Source organism: Oncorhynchus gorbuscha, linkage group LG19, assembly GCF_021184085.1.
Source record: "Oncorhynchus gorbuscha isolate QuinsamMale2020 ecotype Even-year linkage group LG19, OgorEven_v1.0, whole genome shotgun sequence".
Classification (NCBI taxonomy): domain Eukaryota; kingdom Metazoa; phylum Chordata; class Actinopteri; order Salmoniformes; family Salmonidae; genus Oncorhynchus; species Oncorhynchus gorbuscha.
The window spans coordinates 5,103,055-5,123,912 of NC_060191.1; the positions used below are offsets into that span (position 1 = coordinate 5,103,055).

Below are 20,858 nucleotides of genomic sequence, written 5' to 3' on the forward strand. Positions count from 1 at the left end.
TCTGGGATTTGCACAGCATGAGTTTGTTCATTTGGGAAAACATTTCAGACTGTTCATAGAGGTATAGAACATACATATGTCATACAGGGCTATTATTGTTTTGTCTTATTATCTGTGAGGTTTAACACCATGAATAAGCACCATGCTTTACTGTTGGCTGAGAGGCTACAAGAGATAGTATTGTAATCTGGGAGTATGATGTGCTTTGTCAAAAATAAATGAACATAGTCATTATTCTATGAAATCTAATGAAACACATACAAAAAAATATGTTTATGTTTTATGCACACTACATGGAATTAGGGATTCAAACTTCTCTCACTTCTTTGAAGACATCAGCGTCTTGTCACATTTTACATTTTAGGCCTATCCGTCATGGTTGACAGATTCACTCACGCGCATCATCAGTGTTCTGGCTTTGGATTGCTCCTGTCCTCTTCCCCCACCCCGTTTTCATCCCTTTCATAATTGCCACCAACATAATCACACAGTTGCTGTGGCAACCGTTGGTGCACCCCTCTCTCTCTCTCTCTCTCTCTCTCTCTCTCTTTTAATACCGACATACACAAAAAAATAGTGAGAGACTGTATCAAGGCAGAAAAATATCAAAGGCCCCCATTTTGATTTATTTTTGCACATTTATCATCTGATGACCAGCAGCATTATGATGACTGTCAATTTCCATCTTCATGTTTTTCTTCTAACACCTGTGACACTGTAGAGCAGCAGGGCTGGACTTCCTCATTTTGGGCCCTGGGGCCCCTACCTCCAGGGGGTTTTGTCATGAGGCTGAGAGAAAATGTTGCAGTTTTAAAGCTAATTTCATGCAATTATACACATTTTGCCATGGGGCAAAGTAAAAAATGTGCTGTTTATAGTTTATCTCATGTTATTCTTCACATTTGACCATGAGGCTGAGAGTAAACTGCAGTTTTAAAGCTGATTTCCTGCAATTCTACACACTTTGCCATTGCTTATGACGTGTTCGGGGGCCGTGGCACGTTTGCGGTCCATAATGGTCCACAATCCGGCTCTGCATAGCATTTGCAGTGCATTATTGAGAAGGTTAGCTCATGTCTTCTGTATACAGTCTTTCTGGTATTGGAACCAATCGTATTGGAACCATAATCACTTCCTTAAGCCAATTACGGACCATCATTGATGGGTTGGAACTCAGCATCCGAAAGCCCTGGAGAGAACTCTCATCAACAGCAGTGCGAGCGACCAATGGGAGCGCACTTTAGCTTTGCGGACCTTAGTGAGACCAGTCGCACAATCCCATAGGCATTGTATGATCGGGGTCGGTCGGAATTTCTGACGGAACTCTTTATATCAGCTTGGAATAAATGCATCGTAAATTTGCAGAGGAAAAATGTGTAGTTTAATTCAGGAAGACAAAAATCTGGCGACCTTCCTTTTGCCGGTGTGATATGCCTATTGTGCTGCACTTGCTTGCTATAGTGAGTTTCGTAGGATAGCTAGATTGGCGTTCTTCTACGGATTTTTTTTTTTACCAGACAATTATATGTGCAACACATGGAATTTATGCACATCGTTTAGTTACAAAATGTATTTCAACAGGAAAAGTTTGACAATTTTTCCATAAACTTGCCATTGCACAGCTTGTAGGCTATTCTAATAATAGTTTATTCCATCGATAGAGTCAACTAAAAGAGTTTAGCTAAGGCTAGTAAAAATAAATAGTGCAGATATGTCATATTTTCGACGGATATGCTGGTACACAACATTGGGCAGCAGTTTATCGACTACAAAATGAGGATGATTTGTCACAATAGTCTTCCTTCAACAGTTTATAAGACAGTCGTTATTGCCTAACCAGAGAGAATTTATCGCGGCAATCCAGTGCGCACGGTCTCCCCGGCTGTTATCCGGCAGAACACGCAGGTAAGACATGGCAATATATTAACCTTATTTGATACAGGAACATCATGAATCAAATGCTCAGTAATAATTTAAATTGTCTTCGTGTTTCTCGTTACCTCGGGTTCCACATATGGCACAACGTGATTTGCTATCAATATGGATAACTATAGGATACAGTAACAAAACATATGGATTTGAAAGCTGCGCCACAGAAATCGACTTATCACATACACACCGCTTGTAAGACGCAGCTGATACACATTGCCACAGTTTTTATACATTGATACTTCATATGTGATTAGACTACACACACGCAGCCAGTCAGTGTATACACACTCGGGTTCTTATACACCCACGCACGCTTAATGATACATGCAAGTCATACCTCCGTAACCTACATGCAATAATGTATGCGTGCAGTGGCTGAGCTACAAGTTGTTAACCTGTAAAATATATAGATGTGCCGGAATCCATTCATACACAGACCGGTTACAGCCAGATATTGGTACACAAGCAGCTTCAGGTTCATTGCGCAGTTAAACTCACTATGGACATTTCAGATTTACGTCTGTTTGCACTAGGCTACTTCTTCTCTGCTGGCCTTTTATCAGAACTAAAGCCATTTTTTTGTGCAGTGTGCATATTAGACTCTATTGTTTTTCAATATGGAATATGAAAGGAATGTTGTTCAAATGTGAGCATTTAACATTTTGCTCTTCACACGGTGTGGAGATATTTCCCTCTCCACACCCAGATTGGATCAAACCAATCTGAAACCAATGAGTCATGATGGACAAGTTTTGTTAACATCTTCTTCACACAATAGTATCATAAATCAATAAGCAAGATGCTGTTGCTGTGATACAATGGCATGCAGGATTAGTCCTGTGTGTTTGTTCTGAATAAGTTTAGTGTTATGTCATGATGACCTTCCTTCAGTGGACATGGAACTCATGCAGGATTAGTCCTGTGTGTTTGTTCTGAATAAGTTTAGTGTTATGTCATGATGACCTTCCTTCAGTGGACATGGAACTCATGCAGGATTAGTCCTGTGTGTTTGTTCTGAATAAGTTTAGTGTCATGATGACCTTCCTTCAGTGGACATGGAACTCATGCAGGATTAGTCCTGTGTGTTTGTTCTGAATAAGTTTAGTGTCATGATGACCTTCCTTCAGTGGACATGGAACTCATGCAGGATTAGTCCTGTGTGTTTGTTCTGAATAAGTTTAGTGTCATGATGACCTTCCTTCAGTGGACATGGAACTCATGCAGGATTAGTCCTGTGTGTTTGTTCTGAATAAGTTTAGTGTCATGATGACCTTCCTTCAGTGGACATGGAACTCATGCAGGATTAGTCCTGTGTGTTTGTTCTGAATAAGTTTAGTGTCATGATGACCTTCCTTCAGTGGACATGGAACTCATGCAGGATTAGTCCTGTGTGTTTGTTCTGAATAAGTTTAGTGTCATGATGACCTTCCTTCAGTGGACATGGAACTCATGCAGGATTAGTCCTGTGTGTTTGTTCTGAATAAGTTTCGTGTTATGTCATGATGACCTTCCTTCAGTGGACATGGAACTCATGCAGGATTAGTCCTGTGTGTTTGTTCTGAATAAGTTTAGTGTCATGATGACCTTCCTTCAGTGGACATGGAACTCATGCAGGATTAGTCCTGTGTGTTTGTTCTGAATAAGTTTAGTGTCATGATGACCTTCCTTCAGTGGACATGGAACTCATGCAGGATTAGTCCTGTGTGTTTGTTCTGAATAAGTTTAGTGTTATGATGACCTTCCTTCAGTGGACATGGAACTCATGCAGGATTAGTCCTGTGTGTTTGTTCTGAATAAGTTTAGTGTCATGATGACCTTCCTTCAGTGGACATGGAACTCATGGATACATCATTCTGATCTGCACAGCACTGAGGGTTTTGTCCTTCACTTTTTGTTCCCATGTATTCTCTCACTCCCTCCCTCCCTCCTTTCCTCCCGTCCTTTAGCATGCAACGTTGTATGTGAGACAGCCTTGCCTCTGCCCCCACTCCTCATCCAACTGCAGTGCTTCTAGTCAGGAAGAGACATAACTATAGAGAGACATCTATAGAGAGGAATCTAACTTACAATGTTACTTATTAGACTTACAATGTCTAGTACCGTGTCAGACCTCCTTTGCCACCAGAAGAGCCTGAATTCTTTGGGGCATGGACACGTTGCTCAATTGGTATCAAGGGACCTAACGTCCCCACACCATTACACCACCGCTACCAGCCTGTCCATGAAGGATGGGGCCATGGACTCTTGCTGCTTACGCCAAATCTTGACTCTGCCACCAGCATGACGCAACAGGAACTGGGATTCGTTGGACCAGCCAAAGTTTTGTTGCTGTTGATCATGTGCCCACTGGAGCCGCATTTCTTCTTCTTGTCTTTTGCTGATAGGAGGGGAACCCGGTGTGGTCATCTGCTGCAATATCCAATCTGTGACAAGGACCAACGAGTTGTGCGTTCCAAGATGCCATTTTGCACACCATTGTTGTACTGCGTCATTATTTGCCTGTTTGTGACCTGCCTGTTGCACAATTCTTGCCATTCTTCTTCGACCTCTCATCAGCAAGCTGTTTTCGCCCACAGGATTGTCACTTACTTGATGCTTTTTGTTTGTCGCAACATTCTCGGTAAACCCTAGACTGTCGTGGGTGAAAAGCCCAGGAGGCCGGCTGTTTCTGAGACACTCGAAACTGCACGCCTGGCACTGACGATCATACCATGCTTAAGTCGCTCATTTTGCCCATTCTAGCGTTCAATCAAACAGTATCTGAATGCCTCGATGCTTGCTTTATATAGCACGCCACTACCATGTGATTCAATCTGTAGTGGCAAATTATTTTTGTAAATTGGCCACTGATTGTATAGTAGTAATTATACAGATATAACTATAGAGACTAACTTACAGTATATAGTGGTAACTATAGAGATATAACTATAGAGACTATCTTACAGTATATAGTGGTAACTATAGAGATATAACTATAGAGACTAACTTACAGTATATAGTGGTAACTATAGAGATATGACTATAGAGACATCTAACTTACAATGTTACAGTGTATAGTGGTAAGTATAGAGATACAACTATAGAGACATCTAACTTACAATGTTACAGTATATAGTGGTAAGTATAGAGATACAACTATAGAGATATAACTATAGAGACTATCTTACAGTATATAGTGGTAACTATAGAGATATAACTTTAGAGACATCTATAGAGATATGACTATAGAGACATCTAACTTCTGATATTACAGTATATAGTGGTAACTATAGAGATATGACTATAGAGATATCTAAGTTACGATGTTACAGTATATAGTGGTAACTATAGAGATATAACTATAGAGACTATCTTACAGTATATAGTGGTAACTATAGAGATATAACTTTAGAGACATCTATAGAGATATGACTATAGAGACTGTGCAATCCGGTTTCCGAGCCGGTCACGGGTGCACCTCAGCCACGCTCAAGGTACTAAACGATATCATAACCTCCATCGATAAAAGACAGTACTGTGCAGCCGTCTTCATCCACCCGGCCATGGCTTTCGACTCTGTCAATCACGGGCCGGCAGGGTAGTCTAGTGGTTAGAGCATTGGACTAGTAACCAAAAGGTTGCAAGTTCAAATCCCCCAGCTGACAAGGTACAAATCTGTCGTTCTGCCCCTGAACAGGCAGTTAACCCACTGTTCCTAGGCCGTCATTGAAAATAAGAATTTGTTCTTAACTGACTTGCCTAGTTAAATAAAGGTAAAAAAAATAAATATATATTCTTATCGGCAGACTCAGTAGCCTCGGTTTTTCTAATGACTGCCTAGCCTGGATCACCAACTACTTTGCAGACAGAGTTCAGTGTGTCAAATCGGAGGGCATGTTGTCCTGTCCTCTGGCAGTCTCTATGGGGGTACCACAGGGTTCAATTCTCGGGCCGACTCTTTTCTCTGTATATATCAATTATGTTGCTCTTGCTGCGGGCAATTCCCTGATCCACCTCTACGCAGACGACACCATTCTGTATACTTCTGGCCCTTCCTTGGACACTGTGCTATCTAACCTCCAAACGAGCTTCAATGCCATACAACACTCCTTCCGTGGCCTCCAACTGCTCTTAAACACTAGTAAAACCAAATGCATGCTTTTCAACCGTTCGCTGCCTGCACCCGCTCGCCCGACTAGCATCACCACCCTGGATGGTTCCGACCTAGAATGTGTGGACATCTATAAGTACCTTGGTGTCTGGCTAGACTGCAAACTCTCCTTCCAGACTCATATCAAACATCTCCAATCCAAAATCAAATCTAGAGTCGGCTTTCTATTTCGCAACAAAGCCTCCTTCACTCACGCCGTAAAACTTACCCTGGTAAAACTGACTATCCTACCGATCCTCGACTTCGGCGATGTCATCTACAAAATAGCTTCCAATACTCTACTCAGCAAACTGGATGCAGTTTAACACAGTGCCATCCGTTTTGTCACTAAAGCACCTTATACCACCCACCACAGCGACCTGTATGCTCTAGTCGGCTGGCCCTCGCTACATGTTCGTCGCCAGACCCACTGGCTCCAGGTCATCTACAAGTCTATGCTAGGTAAAGCTCCGCCTTATCTCAGTTCACTGGTCACGATGGCAACATCCACCCGTAGCACGTGCTCCAGCAGGTGTATCTCACTGATCATCCCTAAAGCCAAAACCTCATTTGGTCGCCTTTCCTTCCTGTTCTCTGCTGCCTGCGACTGGAACGAATTGCAAAAATCCCTGAAGTTGGAGACTTTTATCTCCCTCACCAACTTTAAACATCTGCTATCTGAGCAGCTAACCGATCGCTGCAGCTGTACATAGTCCATCGGTATTTAGCCCACCCAATTTACCTACCTCATCCCCATACTGTTTTTATTTATTTACTTTTCTGCTCTTTTGCACACCAGTATCTCTACCTGCACATGACCATCTGATCATTTATCACTCCAGTGTTAATCTGCAAAATTGTAATTATTCACTCCTATGGCCTATTTATTGCCAACCTCCTCATGCCTTTTGCACACAATGTATATAGATTCTTTTTTTTCTACTGTGTTATTGACTTGTTTATTGTTTACTCCATGTGTAACTCTGTGTTGCTGTCTGTTCACACTGCTATGCTTTATCTTGGCCAGGTCGCAGTTGCAAATGAGAACTTGTTCTCAACTAGCCTATCTGGTTAAATAAAGGTGAAATAAAAATAAAAATAAAATAGAGACATCTAACTTCTGATGTTACAGTATATAGTGGTAACTATAGAGATATACCTATAGAGATATCTAACTTCTGATCTTACAGGATATAGTGGTAACTATAGAGATATACCTATAGCCGATTTTGCAAATGTTCCTACTTACAAAGCATGTAGAGGTCTGTCATTTTTATCATAGGTACACTTCAACTGTGAGAGATGGAATCTAAAACAAAAATCTAGAAAATCACATTGTATGATTTGTAAGTGATGAACTTGCGTTTTTATTGCATGACATAAGTATTTGATACATCAGAAAAGCAGAACGTAATATTTGGTACAGAAACCTTTTTTTGCAATTGCAGAGATCATACGTTTCCTGTAGTTCTTGGCCAGGTTTGAACACACTGCAGCAGGGATTTTGGCCCACTCCTCCATACAGACCTTCTCCAGATCCTTCAGGCTTCGGGGCTGTCACTGGGCAATATGGACTTTCAGCTCTTTCCAAAGATTTTCTATTGGGTTCCGGACTGGAGACTGGCTAGGTCACTCCAGGACCTTGAGATGCTTCTTATGGAGCCACTACTTAGTTGCCCTGGCTGTGTGTTTCGGGTCGTTGTCATGCTGGAAGACCCAGCCACGACCCATCTTCAATGCTCTTACTGAGGGAAGTAGGTTGTTGGCCAAGATCTCGCAATACATGGCCCCATCCATCCTCCCCTCAATATACTGCAGTCGTCCTGCCCCCTTTGCAGAAAAGCATCCCCAAAGAATGATGCTTCCACCTCCATGCTTCACGGTTGGGATGGTGTTCTTGAGGTTGTACTCATCCTTCTTCTTCCTCCAAACACAGCGAGTGGAGTTTAGACCAAAAAGCTCTATTTTTGTCTCATCAGACCACATGACCTCCTCCCATTCCTCCTCTGGATCATCCAGATGGTCATTGGCAAACTTCAGACGGGCCTGGACATGCGCTGGCTTGAGCAGGGGGACCTTGCGTGCGCTGCAGGATTTTAGTCCATGACGGCGTAGTGTGTTATTATTGGTTTTCTTTGAGACTGTGGTCCCAGCATTCTTCAGGTCATTTACCACGTCCTGCTGTGTAGTTCTGGGCTGATCCCTCACCTTCCTCGTGATCATTGATGCCCCACGAGGTGAGATCTTGCATGGAGGGTGATTGACCGTCATCTTGAACTTCTTCCATTTTCTAATAATTGCGCCAACAGTTGTTGCCTTCTCACCAAGCTGCTTGCCTATTGTCCTGTAGCCCATCCCAGCCTTGTGCAGGTCTATAATTTTATCCCTGATGTCCTTACACAGCTCTCTGGCCTTGGTCATTGTGGAGAGGTTGGAGTCTGTTTGATTGAGTGTGTGGACAAGTGTCTTTTATACAGGCAACGAGTTCAAACAGGTGCAGTTAATACAGGTAATGAGTGGAGAACAGGAGGGATTCTTAAAGAAAAATGAACAGTCTGAGAGCCGGAATTCTTACTGGTTGGTAGGTGATCAAATACTTATGTCATGCAATAAAATGCAAATTAATTACTTAAAAATCATACAATGTGATTTTCTGGATTTTTTGTTTTAGATTCCGTCTCTCACAGTTGAAGTGTACCTATGATAAAAAAAAATTACAGACTTCTACATGCTTTGTAAGTAGGAAAACCTGCAAAATCGGCAGTGTATCAAATACTACAGAGACTATCTTACAGTATATAGTGGTAACTATAGAGATATAACTATAGAGATATCTAACTTACTATGTTGCAGTATATAGTGGTAACTATAAAGATATAACTATAGAGATACCTAACTTCTGATGTTACAGTATATAGTGGTAACTATTGAGATATAACTATAGAGATATCTAACTTCTGATTTTACAGTATATAGTGGTAACTATAAAGATATAACTATAGAGATATCTAACTTCTGATGTTACAGTATATAGTGGTAACTATAAAGATATAACTATAGAGATACCTAACTTCTGATGTTACAGTATATAGTGGTAACTATAGAGATATACCTATAGAGATATCTAACTTCTGATGTTACGGGATATAGTGGTAACTAAAGAGATATGCCTATAGAGATGTCTAATTTACTATGTTACAGCATATAGTGGTAACTATAGAGATATAACTATAGAGACTAACTTTCAGTGTATCGTGTTATCTATAGAGATAAACCTATGCAGACGTCTAACTTACGATGTTACAGTATATAGTGGTAACTATAGAGATATAACTATAGAGATATGAATATAGAGATGTCTAATTTACTATGTTACAGCATATAGTGGTAACTATAGAGATATAACTATAGAGACTAACTTACAGTATATAGTGGTAACTATAGAGATATAACTATAGAGATATGAATATAGAGATGTCTAATTTACTATGTTACAGCATATAGTGGTAACTATAGAGATATAACTATAGAGACTAACTTACAGTATATAGTGGTAACTATAGAGATATAACTATAGAGATATGAATATAGAGATGTCTAATTTACTATGTTACAGCATATAGTGGTAACTATAGAGATATAACTATAGAGACTAACTTACAGTATATAGTGGTAACTATAGAGATAGAACTATAGAGACTAACTTACAGTATATAGTGGTAACTATAGAGATAGAACTATAGAGATATAACTATAGAGATATGAATATAGAGATGTCTAATTTACTATGTTACAGCATATAGTGGTAACTATAGAGATATAACTATAGAGACTAACTTACAGTATATAGTGGTAACTATAGAGATAGAACTATAGAGACTAACTTACAGTATATAGTGGTAACTATAGAGATAGAACTATAGAGATATCTCATTTCTTATGTTACAGCATATAGTGGTAACTATAGAGATAGAACTATAGAGACTAACTTACAGTATATAGTGGTAACTATAGATATATAACTATAGAGACTAACTTACAGTATATAGTGGTAACTATAGATATATAACTATAGAGACTAACTTACAGTATATAGTGGTAACTATAGATATATAACTATAGAGACTAACTTACAGTATATAGTGGTAACTATAGAGATAGAACTATAGAGATATCTCATTTCTTATGTTACAGCATATGTCATTTTTACATTTGTACTTGTATGTGTGTTAGGATACTGGTGATACATTACAGGAATTATAACTGCATGATGTTTCACTCTAATTTGCGTCTTTAGTCGTGACAAGTCTTTTGGATTCGTTTTTCCTGCTGGAAAATGCAGGTTGGGATGCCTTTTCATGAGAATAGATGTTGTTAGTGGAAGTGATAAGGAATGTGGTGATGGAGAACAATGTATAGATAGAGGATGAAATGGAAGATATTATGGTATCATGGACAACCAGTGATGATGGAGGTAGAAGTTTCAGAATTGGCTAATAGGTGTAGATTGGACAATAGCTATTTCTCTCTCTCCATCTCTCTCTCTTACACACAGACAGAGCTGCAGTGCTATTCTAAGAGAGTTAGCTGCCTCAACCCACGCACCAAATCTGAGAAAGAGAGAGAAAGGGAGAACGAGGGAGATGGGAGACAGGAGAGAGCGAGAGGAATGAAAGGAGAGAGGGAGAGACTACAGAAAGGTTCAGAATGCCTGTAGAGTATACTGCAGTCACACACACACGCGCACACACACACGCACACACGCACACACGCACACACACACACACACACACACACACACACACACACACACACACACACACACACACACACACACACACACACACACACACACACACACACACACACACACACACACACACACACACACACACACACACACACACACACACACACACACACACACACACACATCTCTCTGACTGACATACATGCTGCCACTTCAACAACAGCATTAACAGTGTTCATTGTGCAGGTATCAGATCTTGCAGATGCAAGTGAAAGGACATGCAAACCACTCTCCTCCGTCATATTTCATGCTTGTTGTGTCACCCTATCTTGTAATGTTGTTTGGTTTGTGCATTTGTGGGTCTGTCTAACTGTGATGTGCTGTGCTGTGCGGTGTTATATTGGTAAGTGTTGGGAGAAATGTACTTGATTCTGTGCCACCCACACACCGCCCTCCCACTCACGACCGTCTCTGCGTCTATACCTCTGGCTCTTCCCGCTCCCCACCAACTCTCTCTGCTCATTTAAATCCCGACCCTACATTTATCCCCCTGCTCTCTCTCTCTCTGTTTCACTTTCTCTCCCTCTCTCATCTGCTTTTCAGGAGCTGATGCTCCTGCAAAAGGCAGACACACTAACACACAGACAGACCTAGCATACACACAGACAGACCTAGCATACACACAGACAGACCTAGCATACACACAGACAGACCTAGCATACACACAGACAGACCTAGCATACACACAGACAGACCTAGCATACACACAGACAGACCTAGCATACACACAGACACACCTAGCATACACACAGACAGACCTAGCATACACACAGACAGACCTAGCATACACACAGACAGACCTAGCATACACACAGACAGACCTAGCATACACACAGACACACCTAGCATACACACAGACAGACCTAGCATACACACAGACAGACCTAGCATACACACAGACAGACCTAGCATACACACAGACACACTAACACACAGACAGACCTAGCATACACACAGACAGACCTAGCATACACACAGACAGACCTAGCATACACACAGACAGACCTAGCATACACACAGACAGACCTAGCATACACACAGACAGACCTAGCATACACACAGACACACCTAGCATACACACAGACACACCTAGCATACACACAGACAGGCCTAGCATACACACAGACAGACCTAGCATACCTCGAAGCTTTGTATACATGGATTTATTGTGTATTTATTTATATAGGATCCTAAACTGTCAATGAATTATCACATCCTTCCAGTTAATTGATCTTTATTCATCAGCTCAACCTTTACCTGTTGGTTTGAACGTTAGAATGAGTGACATGCCCCTTTAATTGTGTGAGCTGACTGCGTTCAAGCTTGGTTAATTAGCTAATTGCACTTGCACACACCTGTGGCCTGCTGCCTGAAGCACTTCAGTTTGTTTAAATGGAGGATGGTGTTCTGTGTGTGAGTGGGACTGCTGGGATGTCTGCAAGTTTTTTAATAAAACGACGCTATTTATTACGATATCACTATCTCTGTCTCATCAATGTGAGGGCCAGCTGTCTCACACACACATAACAGCACACACATTCAGGTGCATATGGCTGGCTGCCCTACACACACACACACACACACACACACACACACACACACACACACACACACACACACACACACACACACACACACACACACACACACACACACACACACACACACACACACACACACACACACACACACACACACACACACACACACACACACACAACAGCACACAAATCAAATTCAGGTGCATACAGTATGCATGGTGCACACTTCTTGACAAGTTCTATTCCAATTTATAGCTAGAAATTCATAGCAATTCATGAGTGTCTTACAGAGTGTGTTGCTGTGGTGTGTGTTGTCTGTGTGTTGCTGTGGTGTGTGTTGTCTGTGTGTTGCTGTGGTGTGTGTTGTCTGTGTGTTGCTGTGGTGTGTGTTAGAATACGAGGGAGGTAGTGTGTGTGAGTGTCTTACAGAGTGTGTTGTCTGTGTGTTGCTGTGGTGTGTGTTAGAATACGAGGGAGGTAGTGTGTGTGAGTGTCTTACAGAGTGTGTTGTCTGTGTGTTGCTGTGGTGTGTGTTGTCTGTGTGTTGCTGTGGTGTGTGTTGTCTGTGTGTTGCTGTGGTGTGTGTTAGAATACGAGGGAGGTAGTGTGTGTGAGTGTCTTACAGAGTGTGTTGTCTGTGTGTTGCTGTGGTGTGTGTTGTCTGTGTGTTGCTGTGGTGTGTGTTGTCTGTGTGTTGCTGTGGTGTGTGTTAGAATACGAGGGAGGTAGTGTGTGTGAGTGTCTTACAGAGTGTGTTGTCTGTGTGTTGCTGTGGTGTGTGTTAGAATACGAGGGAGGTAGTGTGTGTGAGTGTCTTACAGAGTGTGTTGTCTGTGTGTTGCTGTGGTGTGTGTTGTCTGTGTGTTGCTGTGGTGTGTGTTGTCTGTGTGTTGCTGTGGTGTGTGTTGTCTGTGTGTTGCTGTGGTGTGTGTTGTCTGTGTGTTGCTGTGGTGTGTGTTAGAATACGAGGGAGGTAGTGTGTGTGTGTGTGTGGGGGGGCTTGATGTCCCCTCTCCTAATCGATTATTTCTGTGTTCCATACAGGATCCACAAATCTGTGAAGACATTCCAGGCCTGATCCCCTTTATCCAAATCTGAAGACGATACAGGAAATCAAGCAGAACTTTCAGGGAATAGAAGAGTTCTTTATAAAAACTTGGAACAACAGTGAGAACTGCTGGTTGTATTCTCCATTGTTTTTATTCACATGTATTGAAACAAGTAGAGCCATCAGTGATTTCAGCAGCCCCCCTGCCTCCCCTATCCATGCCTACATGCTCAGCAACAGATAAGAACTGTTTTGATAATTGTATGTAATTATAATTTGTGTGGGAGACGTAGCTGTCTCTGTCTATTATCACCTGTAACCTCAGACACAATAACTCCACACATTTACATATTTCTCTCCAAAAATGCTTTTCTTTCAGTTTTAGGACCAAATCAGGAATAATCAGAGTTATTGAAGGAATGGCACATGTGAACTACAATGTGCTACTCAGTCCTCAACCATCATAATGAGACACAACTGAATTCAATCTGTAGAGTTACATCTAAACCTCAAGCTCTTTTCCTTGTATATTCTATACTAGACCATACATACTAAGTTTGTACATCTAAAAACAGAGGTACCCATCCAGCCACTAGCTAAAATGAAAACTGCTTTTCCAGCTGTCTATTTGATATAATACGATTTGTCGTACCGTTTTATACTTTCTCCTCATTTGTGGTATTCACTGTCCTCTGTCCTTAATGTAGGGCGCTGGCTCTGTAGCCTTCAGCACAATCAGAGGAACAGTAAGTGCCTATGCATTTTAGATAAGACCATAAAACATTTAAGTAAATAAGTGGCCAATGCATTATGTAGTTAGTGACCTGTGATGTTTATATGCCTGGAAGCCCAATGTCCTGCTTTACAGTCACACAGTATGTTTACACTCCGCCACAGCCATTCAGTGCCCTGACCCGTCAAGAACCACAACCTCTCCAACTGCCATTCAAATGGTCTGCAACATCTAAAAGCACAGGAACACAAATGATTTAGATTTATTTAGCATGAGATTTATTTAGTACACATCTTTTATTTAGCATAATATTGAAACATTTAGACATTTATATGTAGAGATTTTTCTACTTTTTCAGAGAATATTAGTTTACAGGTTGAGTCTAAGTGCAAACTGGGAATGTATCCAGCGCCAAAACGACATGATTGAGTCATTAACTGTTTACATTTTAGGAACAATGTTTACAGAGGACTGTTGCCCTTAAAACACAGGCCTATGTGTCATTTTGTGACATATTATTTTACAAGTGCCATAACCGAAAGGAAATGTATAAAATTGCCATAACTCATTGAGGAAGCTTACTTCTTGTCTTCAGCTAAACAAAGCACAACGTGTTCAGGAATACGTCATGGTGAAGGTAAACACCTTCTGTTTGACCTTTCATCCAAGGAGATTGCATCTATTTTTGTATTTTTGCATGTGAATGTTATAACCTCAAACTAACTTCACATGATTCATAGCATGGTTTTGTATGGTAGATAGATTCTAGAACTAGGAGAAGAAATAGACGATCTGGGTTTGATCAATTTACCCTCGTTTACTCTGTGAGGCTTATACAGGTCTGATTTTACTGTAATGGGATGCAGAATATTATCGCAGAAGATGTTGAAGATATGGGTAACAGAATAATAAGTAAATACCTATGTCACCAATGGTTGACACTTACAACTGGTTGACACTCATGACTTCCATCTCTTAAAGCATATCTAGAATTCATTCACAAAGTTCATCAGACATATTCATTATTAAATTAAGATATTTTGAAAATATGAGTACCAAACAACTCATACCTGCTACCTAAATGTTTCAAATAGTGTTTTAGTGGTTTAATTCTGAAAAAAGGACAGCCTTTTAACAGTGTTGAGTCGACAACAGAAAATAGAGCTCTTAGTCATGTAAAGATGACGCCCACCACCAATCTCCAAGTCTTCGCCGTCTCCCTCCTCTCTCTCCTTGCTGCCCCACTTACCACAGCTGAGGACAGCTCCCCCTCTCCCACTCCCTCTCCCCTACGTACCGACCCCCGGCCTCGCCAGGGGGGGCTCCACCGAACCCCCTCAGTCCGCCCCCAGCCCCCCTCTCCTCCTCCTGACCATCCATGCCAACCGCCCCTCTGCCCTCCGGGGCAGGCCCAAAGCTCCAGAGAAACTTCCAGAAGCCCCTGGGGTTCTGGAGACCCCTCCCCCGACCCCTGGCCCAGATCATGTTCCCCAAGAACGTGACGTCTGCGGCAGCGGGAGCCCTGGCTCCTCCGTTGCGCGCGGCCCAGGTAGCTCCTCCTCCCCACAGACTGGTGGACGTGGACGTGTGCCATGGTTACTATGACGTCATGGGCCAGTTGGACAACACCTTCAACTGCTCCAAGGACAGCTTCATCTACTGCTGTGGCAGCTGCCACTACCGCTTCTGCTGCCCCGACCCCACCCGGCGTTTGGAGCAGAGCAGCTGTACCAACTACGACTCCCCGGATTGGGCCAAGACCCCGCCACCAAACGCCATACTCCTGGATGATGATGAGCCGGAACTGGACCCTCTGCAGCCTCTGAGCCACAACACAGGCTTTGTGATTGGAGGTGTCATCGTGTTTATGGTAGCGGTTGCCGTGGGGATTAAGATAATGTTCAACAAGGTGTCGCAGCAGGCCAACAACGGAGAGATCAACATGCCCAGGTGAGGGGAGGGGTCAATCAGTACCAGACCAGACAGATGAACAGACAGAGCGCAAGACAGACAGACAGTCACACAGACAGATAGACAGATGGACAGTCAGACAGACAGACAGACAAACACAGATTCTTTAATCATTTCATAATGTTGTTATAAAATGTTTATAGCATGTTTCATTCATAAGATCAGACAAGATATGATATCGTTAATGCCGGGGGGGGACTGTTATTACTCCAGGCAATAAAACACATTTTACATCACCTAATTACTTGTACGTTTACATTTTTGACATTCTCTTTTTGGTTTCTCCTCTCAGAGCGCTGGTGGACATGTTGCGTCACCAGTCCAGTCCAGTGCAGCAGGATGAGAGGAACAACAGCGTGGCCCTGTGTGGTTCAGGGGACGGACAGGGTACGCTGGGCAGACCTCCCAAAAACCTCTATGCTCCTGGCCTGCCCAGCAAGGACAACAGACGTGAGTGGCCAGGGGAGCATTCAGTTGGAACAAACAGGAAACATGTTTCTGAAATGAAAAAGGGAAATGAGGACAAGCTCACATAGTACACTTCTGTTTCAAAGTTGTTTCTCCTGTTTTGTGCTGTTGTTGGGCTTTAGGCTTATTTCAAACGGTCTTGTAAGAAAGGGGAAGGAGTAAAATGGATTAGATTAGATGAGGTTATTAGTCACATGCACAGTGTTGCAGATGTAATCGCAGGGCTCAGTGAAATACTTATGATCCGAGCTCCAACAACGCAGGTCAAAAAAAAGACAAGTGAATGAGACAATAATAAAAATAATATTACAACTGTAGCAATGATAATGTCTATTGGGGGGAGGGGCAGGGTAAGTGTTATTGGGAGGGGGTAGAATATCCATAGGGGGAAACGCAAGGGGGGAGGGAGTAGGTAGCTCCCTAGTGGCTATTCAGCAGCCTGATGGTTGGTGGTAGAACCTATTGGCCAGTCTGACAGTTTTTGCCATGATATTCCTATACTGCCAGTGTCTGGGCGATGGAAGCAGGGAGAACAGGCCACAAGGTCCCTGATGATCTTCTTGGCCTTCCTGCGACGCCTGGTTTTGTAGGAGGGCTGGCAGTGAGCACCTAATAGCTCGTTTGGCTGAGCGTACCACCCTCTGTAGAGCCTTGCAGTCAGCGGCGGTGTTGCCGTACCAGGATGCGATGCAGACCGACAGTAGTCTCGACGGTGCTCCTGTAAAACACTGTGAGGGCCCTCGGAGACAGGACAAATGTATTCAGCCTCCTGAGGTAGAAGAGTCGCTGCTGTGCCTTCTTTACTACGGTGTCCCTGTGGTTTGACCATTTCATCTCATCAGAGATGTGTGTGTGAGTGGGTGAGCGTGTAAAGAGGAATTGGCCCAGGTAATGTAAAAGAGGATGGATGCCTTGATTTTAATATGGTTAATAAACCATGAAGCTAGAAATCGCCTGATAACATCCACAATTGAGCACATCATACAGTGTATCCCTCTGCTGTCTCACTCACGTACACACACATCTACATTATGTATACACTGTTGCTCCACAGCTGATGACTGTTTGTTTGTTTTGCAGTGGGGAATATTCAACACAATTTTATCCATTCAGGAACCAGTCCCAATCACACTGCTACCATCGGTAAGTCAACTGCTGGTGTAAATCGTTGGTTCCAGTGACATACTGTAATGTATGCATCTGGTGCCCTTCCATGTTTTACAGTTTTTCACAATAATGTATAAATGTCAATGATACCAACTTGGTTAGATAAAGGTTGTCCAAAAAACAACAATTAAGAAACAAACACACCATAACATAGCTGTCTTTTGACCCCTCAGAACATGCCCGTATGAACAACACCCAGCTGGCGGCAGGAGGCACTCTTCTGTCCAGCAAACACAACAATACTAAAGAGCAGCCCTCCTTCCACCACTCCCTCCACAACCTGGCACAGCTCCCCCCATCCTACGAGAACGCCACCAAGCCAGAGCTCAACAGATACTCCTCGCTCAAACGCCTGGGTGAGTAGTGTACCACGTAGCAACATGGAGATAGACCCCGTTACACAGAAAACAATAGCTCTATGACTTAGGTGTTTCACTCTTCCTCTTTTGATTCCAGAAAAGAGTGGTCTTGATGAATATTCATCGGGCTACTGCACCACCAAGAGGCGTCCCCACACAGCCCAGCCCGCTCTCCAGTCCTCCAGTCACCACATCCCCTGTGGCGGAGACTACAACACCATGGGTGGGAGGGGCACCCTCCCCCGCCACGCCCCCCGCCCCTGGATTCAACCCACCGGCCTACCCCCCGTCTCCCCCACGGTCAACCCCTACCCCTTGGACCCAATCGAGCAGCACTACAATCCCAACTACGACACCCTGTCCAAGCCTGCCAGGAAGGTCATGTCGCAGGACCAGCTGCTCAACATGGGGGACGTCCCCGGGAACACTGGGACCCTCTCCAGGATGTCCAAGAACCAGCAGCACCAGTACTACAAAGCCATGGCTGCTGCTACTAAGAACTCCAACACCCAGACCCTGACAAGGAAGCCCCAGGATCGACCCCAGGAGCGGCCTCAGTCCAACACCCAGACCCTGACAAGGAAGCCCCAGGATCGACCCCAGGAGCGGCCTCAGTCCAACAACCAGACCCTGACAAGGAAGCCCCAGGATCGACCCCAGGAGCGGCCTCAATCCAACACCCAGACCCTGACACGGAAGCCCAAGGATCGACCCCAGGAGCGGCCTCAGTCCAACAACCAGACCCTGACGAGGAAGCCCAAGGATTGGGCACAGGAGCGTCCCCAGGATCGCCTACTCATGTCCCCAGATCACCTGGAGGAGAGCATGGGTAGAGGGGTCGGAGGGATGGGAGTGGGTGTGCAGGATCCATATGCCCATGGAGGCGGGGGAGGCATGGTCCCCACTCTCCCCCGGGGTGGTATCACCCCTCAGCAGAAAGCCCAGTCCCAGCAGAATGTATGTGCCACTCCCTCCCTGGACCGCCACCACATGATCAAGATGAACTCTCACCCCACCTCGGGGAGGGAGCAGGAGAGAAGCCAGGGCATGACGGGGCATATGAGTGGAGGCATGGGGGGAGGCATGGGGGGCTGGGGTGGTAGCGAGATGCCCGGGACGGGGGTTGTCATGGGAACAGGAACGCTAGGGGGCCACAGCGCCAAGAGGATGGCTTTCGCTGCCAAGAGGCAGAACACTATTGAGCAGTTACACTTTATACCAGGAGGGGGCGACACAGGAGCGGGAGGAGGAAGTAGAGGAGGAGGAAGTGGAGGAGGAGGAGGGGGAGGCAGTCAGGGCATCAGGACAGGCAGTAAGAATGAGGTGACAGTGTGAGGGGCACCAGGTAGAAATTGCCATCAACTGCAAATCTAGGATCAGATTATCTCACCCCTAAACCTACCCTTAACCATTAGGGGGATGAACAAATATCTGACTCTGTATCAGTGGTTAGGGCAAATTCTACCTACTGTGTGTGTGGTCTTCATGAAGAGAGTAGACATATGAGAATAGGAAGGGTAGAGAAGGAAATATGGTGAATCAATCTGTACATATAGGGAGATGAAGGACTTGCTTAGAGGTCAAAATGGTAGAGGAACGGAATTATCCTGCCATTTTTATATATGTGATACATCAGCCATATTTCATATCTAATGTGCCATATTGCCATACACTGATTCCATGAATAAATGAAAAAAAAATGTGGGAGAAATTAGATAGCTAGGACTTAGTTAAGAAACTGGTTTGTTCATGCATAACCTTGTGTTTTATATCTAACAGAATAAAGAAACTTTTGAGCCATATTAGAAAGGAGGACCAAGATAATGCATCTAAGTATGAGAGAGAGAAGAGTGGTGTACGGCCAGACTGTGTACTTCAGTGTTACATAGAAAAACAGGTTACACTTGTATCAAAGGATGCTATTTTCCTCATTGAACTGATGATCTTCGTGACCTATGATGTGGAATGTCGGATGATGTAGGGTATTGAATCCAGGGAGTGGTATACGAATGAGCCCGCCTCATTGTGACGCAGGAAAACAGAGCTGTCGATAGTTGCTTCTTGTGTGAAAGAATGTGACCTTGAGAAAATTGCTTCCATACATTCTCTAGTTGCCCCCAGTAACTGATCTGAGGTCAGTTTTGCATCCCACCACCGCCTAATAGTTATGCTAAGCATTTGGGGGGGGGGGGGGGTTGAGCTGATCCTAAATCTGTGCCTAAGTGCAACTTCTACCTGGAGCTCCCCTGTGACCCACCTGTCTTCATCAGGACAACCAAATCTGATTGAGCCATGAGTCACTATGTTTGACGAGGAACTTCTGAGTTGATCAGCCTACCAATAGGACGATTAGCTACTGCAACTACAGGGTATTTTCTTTCATAGAGCACAAAAAGTACACTATGATGCAGGTGTTGCACTTCATAATACGACTGACCTTCAAAGCCATGCATTGGGATACAAATAAAATACAACAGAGAAAGCACGTCTGACAATCACCATGTTATTAATCTCACCAGAGGAGAACTGACACAAGCCAACATTTCTACAGGACAATACAAATGATTGGCTTCAGAGCAAGCCAAAGTCTATGTGTCTAGGGAATTGACTGTAACAAGGCAGTGGACTATAATGCATACTGTAGGATGACTCCAATGATGAAGCAGTCAGATATGAGGGTGAGACTCAGAAGAGACTTGG

General features: G+C 43.5%; 1 protein-coding gene across 1 annotated transcript; it reads left to right on the forward strand.

Annotated features, from left to right (window-relative positions):
* The first annotated feature begins 1,301 nt into the window (after positions 1 to 1,301).
* LOC124005943 lies at positions 1,302 to 19,493 on the forward strand. The gene is made up of 6 exons (XM_046315589.1): positions 1,302 to 1,905; positions 13,457 to 16,143; positions 16,457 to 16,614; positions 17,713 to 17,775; positions 17,973 to 18,155; positions 18,256 to 19,493. The coding sequence occupies exons 2-6, from the start codon at positions 15,572 to 15,574 to the stop codon at positions 19,491 to 19,493; spliced, it is 2,214 nt and encodes a 737-aa protein (XP_046171545.1). The 5' UTR covers positions 1,302 to 1,905; positions 13,457 to 15,571.
* Positions 19,494 to 20,858: the final 1,365 nt, after the last annotated feature.